Source organism: Chionomys nivalis, chromosome 19 (genome assembly GCF_950005125.1).
Source record: "Chionomys nivalis chromosome 19, mChiNiv1.1, whole genome shotgun sequence".
Lineage (NCBI taxonomy): Eukaryota > Metazoa > Chordata > Mammalia > Rodentia > Cricetidae > Chionomys > Chionomys nivalis.
In genome coordinates, this window is record NC_080104.1 from 59,415,770 (window position 1) to 59,429,166 (window position 13,397).

A 13,397-nucleotide genomic window follows, 5' to 3' on the forward strand; every position below is an offset into this window, starting at 1 on the left:
TATGTCAAACACCCCAAAACCTGTTACTGGAGTTTGAAACTGACTCCTGCCCTTTAGAGTCATCCAAAATATAGAAATTTAAAGGAAACTTTGGAGAATCTTAAGAATCTAAACTTAGAGAAATTTTTAGACTCTGGGAGTATTGGGAGCAGGGCGACAGTCTCGCTTTTAGGCAGATCCATTGACCTTACTTGGGCCCTGACTCCTGTGTCTACACGAGAAATCCTGCCCTACATTCCCACCTAGTGGAATCTTCTGTATAAGCTAGTAATAAATGTGAACGGGGCAAGTTCAACCCATCCCTACCCACATCCACCCTGCCATGACCAACGCATGCCTGTGTTTGTTACACGGAGACGGAGGAAAAGGACTTCCTATTTTCGTGGCTGTTTCTAGATGGTTCCCACGGCCCAGGGGTGAGGAGGGCAGCCAGGTACCCTTCTCCTCGCCCCAGACGTCACCCGCACAGCCGGAACGCCGGCGGGTTCTGCAGCAACGGCTCGGGAACTGCCGGCCTCCGCGTCCGCAGCGCCGCCGCCCGCCAGGCTGGAGCCGAGTCTGACCCCAGCGTCAGCGCTCCCGCCGGCCACCGGGAACCAGGTGAGTCTCGGTCGGGGGCCATCGGGAGCACTGGCTGCAGCCCGGGACCCTGGGGGCTGCGGCGCGTCCCAGGGCTGGGCTGTTTGGGTCACCTGCAACCCCGGAAGGTCCCCGGCACCCTTTGAATGATTTGCGCAACGAGTGGGTGAATGAATGAATGAATGAATGGCGGTGGTCCCTGGAACTTCTCTCTCGTATCGAAAGGCCGCGTGAAACAGTGACTAGAGACAGTGGATTTTGCAGGCTGGGTCCTTCAAAAACTCTCCGTATTGTCAAAAGCTGAGAGAACCGGTCTGTGAGCTTCACCACACTTCCACCTGATCAGTGTCCCCATCAGGCCTCAGCCCAAGGCTCCTTATCCTTTCAAACCTCATTGCTTTCGTTCATTTCGTTCTTTCTGGCTAAACCCTGCGCTCCACCTCAGCGCCTCCCACCTCATCCCCACCCGCACCCTCACCCCCCACTCCCCGTCTCGTCTGTCTTCCAGTCAAATCCCTATTTATAGATTATATATTGGGTCCGCCCATGAAACCTTCTCCATTCAGCCCAGTGATGAGTCGCTCTCCAACACACCCCGTTGTATGGCCCTAAAGGAAGGTGTCCGTGTTTTACGTGACCTGTGATCAGCAGCTGGAGGGCTGTCACCTTCAATTATCTCCTGACACTAGACAACACTATTTGCGAACACCTTTGCAGTGCGTGTCCCCTGTACACTCTCCATCAAAACTGAGAAGGTCACAAACAACGAGTAGGTTTTGGTTGGGAATTACACGTGCTATTTTTAAAACTTGGAAGTGAATTTTGCCTAATGGTTATAGGAAACAAATAAAAAATGACTGTATCAGGGGAAAGATATTCTTGCACCTTAACTTTCAGGGTTTCTTTTCTGTTGGGTCAAAATTTTATATATCAAGTTACTTTTTTGCATTTAAATATTTCAAATAGAGATTCTTTGAATCAGTCAGTGGCTGGGTGGATGGACGGATAAGACGGATAAATGAATAAGGGCAGTAGATGTTTTGAAAGAGCTGGGTTAAAGTGCTTGTATTTTAATAGTATTCTAAATTTAGCACTTAGAGCCTGATTAAAGATAATTAAAGGCTAGGACTACGGCTCAGGGTAGAGCAGCCTAGCATGTGAGGCCCTCAGGTGCATTCCCAGTTCAGGAAGAAAAGAAAGGAATTAGAGCATGCACAGCAGCGCATACCTGTAATCTCAGCACTTGATAGGTGGTGCAGGAGGACTGGGAGTTCAAGACCAGCTAGACTACATGAGATCCTGTCTCAAAAATTAAAATTAAAAATTAAAAAAGCCAAGACCGGAAAGATAACTAGCTTCTCTTAGATTATAGCACCCTCTATGTTACTCTACATCAGAGTCATGCCGCTGCTGCCTCTCTGGCTAAAACAAGGTCTTCCTATGTCTGGCCTGGAACTCCGAGACCTGCTTGCCTCTGTCTTTCGAGTGCTGGGATTAAAGGTGTGCATCACTAATCTGGGCTCACCCAACTCCTTGAAGCACATTTCTGTGCTGCCCCAGAACTTGTGATTCAGGAAGTCTTGCTCGGTGTGGCCCACATGTCCGTAGGAGTTCTGCACATCCCAACATGTGCAGAAAAAGGTTGGCGTGTGAGACGTTGCTGGGGTTTTATGAAAGCAAAAAGAGATGGAAGGGCTGGGGAGATGGCTCCATCAGGAAAGTACCTGTCTGGCTGAATCAGTGCACTCTTATTGAGTAAGAGAACCTGTTTCAAAAATAAGGTGATTAAGAAGCTCTTGCAGAGGACCCGGGTTTAATTTCCAGAATTCATATGGTGTCTCACAACTATCTATAACTGCAATTCCTGGGGATCTGACACTCTCTTCTGTGTCAGAGGACACCAGGCACACACAGTGCCTATATATACACATGTAAAAGTAAAATAAAGGCGGGCGGTGGTGGTGCACACCTTTAATCCCAGCACTCGGGAGGCAGAGGCAGGCGGATCTCTGTAAGTTTGAGGCTAGCCTGGTCTACAAAAGCTAGTTCTGGGGGCTGGAGAGAATGGCTCAGTGGTTAAGAGCATTGCCTGCTCTTCCAAAGGTTCTGTGTTCAATTCCCAGCAACCACATGGTGGCTCACAACCATCTGTAATGAGGTCTGGTGCCCTCTTCTGACCTGCAGACATACACCCAAGCAGAATATTGTATACATAATAAATAAATAAATAATTTAAAAAACAAAAAAACAAAAGCTAGTTCTGTTACACTGGGAAACCCTGTCTTGAAAAATTAAAAAAAAAAAAAAGTAAAATAAAAATAGAATAAGGAAATCTTTACCAAAAAAAGATGGAGAGCATAGACTCCTGGCCTCCACACATAATACACATACTCACATACACTACACACATGTGTGCATACACACACACACCACACTTACACCACATACATGCATGCACTCACACAAACATGCCACACACATGCATACACACACAAACACACCACACAATACACCACATACATGCATGCATACACACAAACACACCACACACATACACTACACACATGCGTGCACACACAACCACACACATACACCACATACGTGCATGCACTCACACAAACATGCCACACACATGCATACACACACAAACACACCACACACATACACCACATACATGCATGCACTCGCACAAACACGCCACACACATGCATACACACACAAACACACCACACACATACACCACATACATGCATGCACTCGCACAAACATGCCACACACATGCATACACACACAAACACACCACATACACACATGCATGCATACAAGCACATATACAAAGTCATGGAGTTGGAGCCATTGCTGAGACTTCCAAAGAAACTCATAATAAGGAAGTCATGTGTCTCCCTTTGATGTTTCAGGGAGACATATGATCAGACATCACAGGCAGCGTTCCACCTGTCTCTCCACTGGGGCTCCATGGTTTTGTTTGCTTGGTCAGTTGGTTTCTTTCTTTCCAACTTATTCTAAATGACTTACTAACCTGTCCCTAGATCATTATGATGCAGAGGGTCTCTTAATGGTGCTTTTGCCTTGACCTCTCCTTCCCCAGCCCTGTTCAAAACAGCTTCTCCTACTGACAGAAAGTTTTATATCTGCACTGGTAGGATTTAAATTTAAAATTTTACTTTACGAAAGTTAGGTTTAAGTAGTAAATTTATTAGCCGATGGCTCAGCATGCTGGACCATACAGCTCGAGGCAGCGTCTCTGATTCAATGTCTCCTTAAGTATATCCCATACGTACATGACTCCTTCTCCAACTCCAGATCCTAGGAGATCCAAGACAAGTCACACCTCCAGGGCCCTCTTGAAATGACTTTTGTTTGGCATGTGGTCTTGTTTGTTTATTTTGAAATAAGCTCTCATATAACCAGGCTGACCTCAGACTTGCTATATAACAGAGGCTGGTCTTGAACCCTTGATTCTCCTCCTGCCTCTGTGTGCCAAGTGCTGAGACTACTGGCATGTGCCACCACACCCAGCTCCCTGTAGAAACAGTTAAGCTGCTTATTTTGTGCGTGTGCTCGTGCACGCAGGCCACACTGCCGAGTACAGGTCAGGACACAGCCGTGGTAGTCGGTTCCCTCCTTCCACCACACGGGTCCCGGGATCCAGCTCAGGTCATCTGGCTTGGTGGCAGGTGCCTTCCCCAGCAGTCAGCTCACCGGCCCTCCTCTAGGATACCTTTACCCCTCCCCCTCAGTGTAAAGCAGACATGACTCAGATCTTTTGAATTCTTTGCCTTATATCATCTCTGATTGTGTCCAGTCCTCTCCCGGAAACGGCTATTCCTCTTCCCTGATTTGAGTTGAGTCTCAACTCACCTTCTCAGGGGCCATCAGTATCGCCCTAGGTTACATGGTTGAAGACTTGACATCTGTTTTACAGACAGGGCCTGAACTGTGGCTGTGACTGAATCATTGTGGTGTGCTGAGGAACTTTCTACACCTGTCAGAAAAGACGAGTCTGGCGGTAGTGAGGAAAATACCAGCGTCTTCCCAGTGCAGAGCTACATAGTGAGAACAAAGATAGCCCCACACACACACCCGCACACGTGTGCGGCCACACACACACCTGAGCGCACACATGCTACCACACATAGTAAGTAAGCAGTAAACACTGAAGTTGCCTAAATTCCTGAGCTGTGTTCTCATTTGGGGTCTTGCGTCCAATTGCTCTGATAGGCTCTTGGTATGTGGCCCAGGATGATCTCAGCCTCATGGTCCTTCTGCCCCTGTGTCTACAGTGCTGGGACTGCAGGCCAGGCTACCACACCTGACACCTTGTCCATTTTGAACATGAGAATAACATGTCCTTTGAGAGTAAAATTATACAACACGGAGGAAGAGTCTTATCAAACTGCAGTGCAAATGTAACATCATTATGTATGAATTACATTCCCATCAAAGTATATTGAAAGGCAGGCACAGTTAGACACGCCCCTGGTCCCAGTGCTCGGACTGAATTAAGGCACTCGCTGAAGACTCATCATTCAAAACCAGACTGAGCAACAAAAAAAGTTTCTAGTTTAAAAAACAGACACAGGGATAGTAGGCCACGTATGTAACCCCATAACTTGGGACATGGAAGCTGGAGGATCGTGAATTCAAGGTTATCCTTGGCTACATTGTGAGTTTGAGGCCAACCTGGACTACAAGAGACCTTCTCTCCAAAAAAAAGCAAGCGTACTGGAGAGATGGCTCAGCCAATAAACGCAGACACAGCTTTTGCAGAGGACCTGAGCTTGGATCCCAGTAACATGTTGGAAAGCTTATACGCACCAACTCCTGCTCCCGTTTCAGGGCTTGGAGAGCACGTGTACTCACACGTGAGCACACACACACAACACATACACAAATAGTAAAAGTATCTTTTTTTTCTTTCTTTTCTTTCTTTTTCTTTTCTTTTCTTTTTTTCTGTCCTCGCCCCTTCCGCCTTCAATCCTCCCCAAGGTCCCCATGCTCCCAATTTACTCAGGAGATCTTGTCTTTTTCTACTTCCCATGTAGATTAGATCTATGTAAGTCTCTCTTAGTGTCCGCATTGTTGTCTAAGTTCTCTGGGATTGTGGTTTGTAGGCTGGCTTTCTTTGTTTTATGTTTAAAAACCACCTATGAGTGAGTACATGTGATAATTGTCTTTCTGTGTCTGGGTTACCTCACTCAAAATAATGTCTTCTAGCTTCATCCATTTTCCTGCAAAATTCAAGCTGTCCTTATTTTTTTCTGCTGTGTAGTACTCCATTGTGTAAATGTACCACATTTTCCTTATCCATTCTTCGGTCGAGAGACATTTAAGTTGTTTCCAGATTCTGGCTATGACAAACAATGCTGCTATGAACATAGTTGAGCACATGTCCTTGTGGCACGATTGAGCATCCTTTGGATATATACCCAAAAGTGGTATTACTGGGTCTTGAGGAAGGTTGTTTCCTAATTTTCTGAGAAATCACCACACTGACATCCAAAAGGGCTGTACCAGCTTGCACTCCCCCCAGCAATGCAGCCGTGTTCCCTTTTCCCCACAACCTCTCCAGCATAAGTTGTCATCAACTTATGTTTTTGATCTTGGCCATTCTTACAGGTGTTAGATGGAATCTCAGAGTTGTTTTGATTTGCATTTCTCTGATGACTAAGGATGTTGAACATTTCCTTAAGTGTCTTTCAGCCATTTTAGATTCCTCTGTTGAGAGTTCTCTATTGAGGTCTGTGCTCCATTTTTTTTTATTGGATTATGTGATCTTTTGGTGTCCAATTTCTTGAGTTCTTTGTATATTTTGGAGATCAGACCTCTGTCTGATGTGGGGCTAGTGAAGATCTTTTCCCATTCTGTAGGCTGTTGTTTTGTCTTGTTGACTGTGTCCTTTGCTTTACAGAAGCTTTTCAGTTTCAGGAGGTCCCATTTATTAATTGTTTCTCTCAGTGTCTGTGCTGCTGGGGTTCTATTTAGGAAGTGGGTTCCTGTGCTAATGCGTTCAAGTGTACTTCCCACTTTCTCTTCTATAAGGTTCAGTGTGGCTGGCTTTATGTTGAGGTCTTTGATCCATTTGGACTTGATAAAAGTATCTTTTTAAAAAAATCAAGAAAAATGCTTATGACTTAAATTTCTAAAAATGTACTTATCTTTTGAGATAGGGTCTCCCTATGTAGTCCTGGCTAGTTTAAAAGTTGCTATATAGACCAGGCTGTCCTCAAACTCATAGAAATCTTTCTATCTCTGCATGCCAGGTGCTGGGATTAATAAACACCTAACCCTAAATATTTTGTGTTACGTTGATTTATCTGGTGGTAGGAGTGGCGTATGTTACCGCAGGTTGTATGTAAAGTCAGAGGACAGTTTACAGGGACAGGTATTCTCCTGTCATGTGGACCCCAGGATCACACACAGGTCATCAGGTCGTCGGGCTTGCCAGCAACACCTTTTGCCACTGAGCTGTCTGGTCTCATCGACCCTAACACCCATTTTCATCTCGCGTCTTTCCAGCTCACCCAGGAAGAATGCAGACAGAGAGAAGCATCCAGAGTCTGGGCAGCAGATACAGGCAAATCCCCTTTGCATATGATGTCAAGCGAAACGTGTACAACGAAGAGAACTTCCAACAGGAGCACAAGAGGAGGGCTCCCTCTTCTGGGAACGTGGACATCAACATCACCACCTTCAAACACCACGTCCAGTGCCGGTGCGTGTACTCTGCCTCTCAGTGGCCGCCAAGCCAGGCAGGAGCCAACTCTAACCGGACTCCTCTGCGGCCCCCCCCCCCCTTCTCTGGATCCCTGTTGTCAGAACCGTGCTGTTTACTGTGTGATGTTTTCTGTTGTTGTTGGCTGTGTGTGTGTCTGTCTGTCTGTCTGTGGGCGTTTCTGTGTGTGTCTATGGGCATCTCTGTGTCTGTCTGTCTGTCTATCGTCAGTGGGTATCTGTGTGTGTGTCTGTGTGCCTGTATATGTCTTTCAGGGCCCTCTGATTATAAACCTCTTTGGCACTGTCTTTGAGCCTGTTTTCTAATATTCTACTATAAGCAAAGGCGCAGGCTGAGTAACTTATAAACAAAGATTTGTTTGGCTCATGGTTCCGATAGCCAGTGGGTCCAAACAGTCCTGGTGAGGACACCCTGCTGTGTCACAATGTAGCTGAGAAGTGGAAAGGGAAGCTGCCAAGTGGTCAAGGCATGGAGCAGCCTTACTCTATAAAACCCGCTCTCCAGATGCTAATTCAACCCCACAAGAGCTAGATCCAGGCATGGGGGAGCAGCTCCCACAGCCACGGTCTCACTGTGTGTTACTTCCAAACATTGCCTCCTTTGGACCCAAGCTCTCAGCACTTGAATCTTTGTACAAGACTACACAGTCCAGCCTCTGTAGCCATAAAGACCTCCTGTAGTATCTCGGGATGATGTCTAATGAACACATTGTTAGATCAGGGCAGGCAAAATGGCTCAGTGAGTAAAAGGTGCTTGCTGTAAAGCCTGAGGACTTGAGTTCTAGTCCTGGGACCACATGGTGGGAGGAGAGAAATGACTCTACAAAGCTGTTCCCCATGACACTCCACACTAAACAGATGTGATAAAACACCAACCACCACTAGCAGTCTTCCAGAAAGACAGCTCTGACGGACTAAGCAATAGTAACAGAGAGGACACACCGCCTCTACCTCCCCCTGACTAGCTAGGGATTCTGAACCTGTTCCTGTGCCATGAACCTCTTAGCAAACTGACAGCGTAAAAGGATACTTTTCACAATATTTTCTTTCATTAATTTTGTTTTGTTTTTTTTCTTTTTCAAGACAGGGCCTCGTACTCTCTATGTAGTCCAGCCTAGCCTGAAGTTCTGAGCCTCCTGCTTCCACGTCCCCAGTGCTAGGTCTGTAGGCACGCACCCCCAGCTCTATATGCGCTCACTGCCACCCCCAGCTCTATAGGGGCGCACCGCCACTCTCAGCTCTTTTGCTTTTTATCCCCAGTACTGGGCCTTGAACCCACAGTTTGACATATGCTAGGCAAGCACTCTGTCATAGATTTGTGTCCTCAGGGTGCCATTGTGTGCGTGTGTGTTTATTATAGTAAAAAATATATAGTATGCCCTGGCTGTCCTGAAACTTGCTCTGTAGACCAGGCTGGCCTCGAACTCATAGAGATCCACCTGCCTCTGCCTCCTAAGTGCTGGGATTAAAGGTGTGTGCCACCACTGCCCGACTCTGTTTTGACCATTTTTTTTTAATTTATTTATTATGCACCAGATCTCACTATAGATGGCTGTGAGCCACCATGTGGTTGCTGGGAATTGAACTCAGGACCTCTGAAACAGCAGTCAGTTCTCTTAACCTCTGAGCCATCTCTCCAGCCCTGTTTTGACCATTTTTAAGTGTGGGATTTTGTGACATAATTGTTATTGTGCAACTATCACCACAGTCAATTTGTGAAACTTTTTCATCACCTCAAACAGACACTCTGTACTCATTAAGCAATGATTCCCTGCCTCTCACCCCACCCCTACTGTCCCTGTGAGTCTGCCTCTTCGAGATGGACCTATGAACCCGCCCCTTGTGATTCAAGCAGAGCCACAGCATTTGTCTTTCTGCGTCTCTCTTGTTTTATTTAATATCATACTCTCAAGACCCACCCACATTATAGCAAGGGCCAGCACGCTTCCTTTTTTCTATGGCAGAGTAATAATCCATTGTGTTTTGTATACACTTTGTCTGTCCATCCATTGGTTAATAGATACTTGGGTTATTTCCATCTTTTGGCCTCTGAGAATAATTTTGCTGTGAATGTTGGCACAGATCTGTTTCAATCACCATTTTTAATCCTCTTAGGACCCTGCCTAGGGGTAGAATTCCCAGATCATATGACAGTTCTCTGTGCGGTTGTGTGTGTACACATGTCCATGTGGATGTGCACATATGTGTGTGCACAAACACACAGAGGCCAGAGACTGATGTCAAGCATCCCTCTCTATCACTTCCCACCTTCAGTTTTGAGGCAGGATCTCTCGCTGAAGCAGGAGCTCCTGGGCAGGGTCTCTCGCTGCACCGGGAGCTCCTGGATTAAGCTAGGCTGGCCGAGCAGTGAGCTGCAGGGACCCTTGGTCTCCACTGCCCCAGCTGCAGATTTCAAGCTACATTGCCCACCTGGTTCTTTCATCTTCCACGTGCTGAAGATCTGAATGCCATTCTCATGCTTGCACAGCAGGTCCGTTGCCAGGTGAGCTGGCTCTCTGCCCTTTTTGTTTCTTTGATATGGGGGTCTCACTATTAGTTCTGGCTGGCCTGAGACTCACCATCCTCCTGCCTCAGCCTCCTGAATGCTAAGATCCCAGGCTTGCTAACTGTTGAGGAGCTGGTATGTTAGTTTCTACAATGCAGGCACTCTTCTACATTCCTGCTGGAGATGTACAAGGATTCTAATTTTATGCACTCTCCAAAATTTCCTTTCCATCGTTTGCATTATCCCCATCTTAGCATATATGAGGTGGTGTCTCTTTGTGCTGGTTGCTTTTTTTTAAATCTTGTTCCATGTCTTTCTCATGAAGATATGAGCAAGTTTTTCCTGTGTTTATTGGTCATTCTTGTATCTTCAGAGACAAAAATGTCTCATTTCTTTTCTCCTTTCAACATCAAGTCATTTTTCTTTTTTATCATTGAGTTGAAAGATTGTTTTGTTTTGTTTTGTTTTTGAGACAGGGTTTCCCTGTAGCTTTGACTGTCCTAGAACTAGCTCGGTAGACCAGGTGGTCCTTGAACTCACATAGGTGCAACTGCCTCTGCCTTCCAAGTGCTTATGGGCCACCCCTATCTGGCTGAGTTGGGGATTTCTTTAAATATTCAGTTCTTTTCTGATGATTTGTAATTTTTTTAACCCTTTAAGTTGTCATTTTCCTCCATTAAAGTCTTTTAAAAATATTTATCTTAGCCGGGCGGTGGTGGCGCACACCTTTAATCCCAGCACTCGGGAGGCAGAGACAGGTGGATCTCTGTGAGTTCGAGGCCAGCCTGGTCTACAAGAGCTAGTTCCAGGACAGGATCCAAAAGCTACGGAGAAACCCTGTCTCAAAAAATCAAAAAAAAAAAATATTTATCTTGGGGAGTCACAGACAGGCAGATCTCTGTGAGGTTTAGGCTAGCTTGTTCTACAGAGTGAGTTTCAGAACAGAAAAAAACCCTGTCAGAAGAAGAAGAGGAGGAGGAGAAAGGAAGGAAGGGAGGGAGGAAGGAAGGAAGGAAGGAAGGAAGGAAGGAAGGAAGGAAGGAAGGGAGAGAGGGAGGAAGAAAGGAAAGAAAGAAAGGAAGAAAGAAAGAAAGAAAGAAAGAAAGAAAGAAAGAAAGAAAGAAAGAAAGAAAGAAAGAAAGAAAGAAGAGAAAAAGGTCTTTATGCTAGACAGTGGTGGCACACGCCTTTAATCCCAGCACCAGCACTTGGGAGGCAGAGGCAGGAATATCTCTGAGTTTGAGGCTAGCCTGGTCTACGGAGTGAGTTCCAGGACAGCCAGCACTACACAGAGAAATCCTGTCTCAAAAAACAAACAAGCAAAAAAAAATTATTATTTTTAATTATGTGTAGTTGTTTGTGTCTGTATGTGGGAATGTACACATGACAGCTGGGAACCAAACCCTGGACCTCAGGACGAGCAGCCAGTGCTCTTAGGCACTGAGCTCCCTCTCCAGCCCTGAAAAAATTTTACTTTGATAAAAATTCAATCTATGTTTTAGCCTAAGAATTTTATACTTTGGCTCCTTTTCTTTCTCTTTCGGCTAGAGGTTGAACATGGGGCCTCCCACTCATGAGGCAAGGGCTCCACTGCTGAGCTGTATCCAACTCTCTTCCTACTCTTTTATTTTGAAACAAGGTCTTGTTAAGTTTCCCAGATTGGTCTTGAACTCACTCGATAGCCTAGGCTGGCTTTGAACTTAGAATCTTCCTGCCCCTGCATCCCAAGTAGCTGAGATTAGCAGGCCTGAGCCACTATGCCTGTCAGTGTTCACTTTTGAGTCTTTGATCTATTTTTAGTTTTTAGTACCTTGTGTAAAGTCAGGGTCCAACTTTATTCTTTAATTTATAGATATTCCACTTTAACAGCAAGGTCTGTTGAAGAGAATGTTACTTTCCCATTCTCAGCACCAGGCGGTGGTGGCGCACGCCTTTAATCCCAGCACTCAGGAGGCAGAGGCAGGTGAAACTCTGTGAGTTTGAGGCCAGCCTGGTCTACAGAGCAAGTTCAAGGATAGGCTCCAAAGCTACAGAGAAACCCTGTCTTGAACAACCAAAGAAAGGAAGGAAGGAAGGAAGGAAGGAAGGAAGGAAGGAAGGAAGAAAGGAAAAGAGAAAGGCCTCAGTAAGAATAGTTTTAATTTAATTTTGTTTGTTTTTTCAAGACAGGATTTCTCCGCATAACAGTCTCGGCTATTTTGGAATTTTCACTGTAGACCAGTCTGGCCTCAAACTCACAGAGATCCTCTTGCTTCTGCCTCCCAAGTGCTGGGATTAAAGGCTCGTGACTTTTTTTTCCTGTTTTTGTTTGTTTGTTTTTCATTCTTAGTTATGTGTATATGTCCGTGGGTCTGTGCATGACACTTCAGGTGCCTGCAGAGGTATCAAATCTCCTGGAACCAGAGTTACACATGGCCGTGAACCACTAATGTGGATTCTGGGAGCTGAGCTCAGGTCCTCTGTAAGAGTAGCACAAACTCTTAACTGATTAAGTCATCTCTCTGCCCAATAACTTATTAATATATAAAGTAGATAAAATTATAAGGTAAAACAGTTGTATTAAAATCTTGTGAGCCAGATGGCGGTGGTGCACACCTTTAATCCCAGCCTTTAGTCCATATATGTATATGTGTGTATATGTGTGTTCGTGTGCATGTGCCTAGTAACTACATAGTGAAAACCATAGTTTCAAGGACGTAAGGAATGTAAATAAGATGTGAAGATACCTGTCACAGGAGAAAAGGGTACCTATGGCAACAGCGATGCTCTGCTTACAGCAGTCAGTTCTGGGCTTCTGTTTCAGTTTATAATCAATATCCCTAACTGAAGGAGCCTGTCACAACCCCAGGGAGTGTGAGGCGGAAGGATTGTCATGAGTCTGAGGTCACCTAAATTACATATCCAATGCCTACAATAGCTTCAGAACAAGTAGTCTCAAAACAAACAAACAAAACATAATTGAAGGAAATGTGAAATTTAGTCATGAAGTTAGTGGAAATAATGACTCTTTTAGCCCCAAATTCACATTCACCTCCAATTCTGCCTGAGACTCCAGGGTCCACTAACCGAGGTTGAGAATCCTGTGTGAGCTGCTTCACGACGGACGGCAACTCTCGCCGCTCCAGTTGCCCTCCCCACATCCGGCCTTATCTGCCCCAATCCCCTGCTTGCCTGTCACAATCTGGCCTGCAGTTGCCGATAGCAAAGTCCGCTGCACCTCTGCTTCCGATGCCCCACTCCCTCTATTCATATCCTGCCTTGTGCAAGCTGCAGTTGAATGTCCCCTCTGTGCTTCCATGTCACCACCCCAACTTCCTCCACCTCAGGCAGCAGAAGGGAACATGTGCCAACGGGGACATTTCTCACCAGGGCGGCCCTGGGTTCGACCCCCAGAATCCCAGCAAGCAAAGAGACAAAATGATTGTTTTTAATAACTTTACCCTTGTAAACAATTATTACTAAGGCTATTTCAACTTATTTGGCCTCTGCTTGCTCCACCATTCCATCTAGACACTTAAATACGACTGAGTCAGCTTCCTGTGGGCCTTTTATTTTA

The 13,397-nt window shown here is 45.7% G+C and overlaps 1 protein-coding gene across 3 annotated transcripts in view; it reads left to right on the forward strand.

Moving 5' to 3' along the window:
• The first annotated feature begins 537 nt into the window (after positions 1-537).
• The window catches only part of Slc26a8 (solute carrier family 26 member 8), a 53,252-nt gene continuing 40,392 nt past the window's right edge, over positions 538-13,397 (forward strand). For all 3 annotated transcript variants that reach the window (XM_057751310.1, XM_057751311.1, XM_057751312.1), the window contains exons 1-2: positions 538-600; positions 7,120-7,315. In XM_057751310.1, the coding sequence (XP_057607293.1) occupies positions 7,134-7,315 (182 nt within the window). In that variant the 5' untranslated portion in view covers positions 538-600; positions 7,120-7,133. The remainder of the gene's footprint in view (positions 601-7,119; positions 7,316-13,397) is intronic.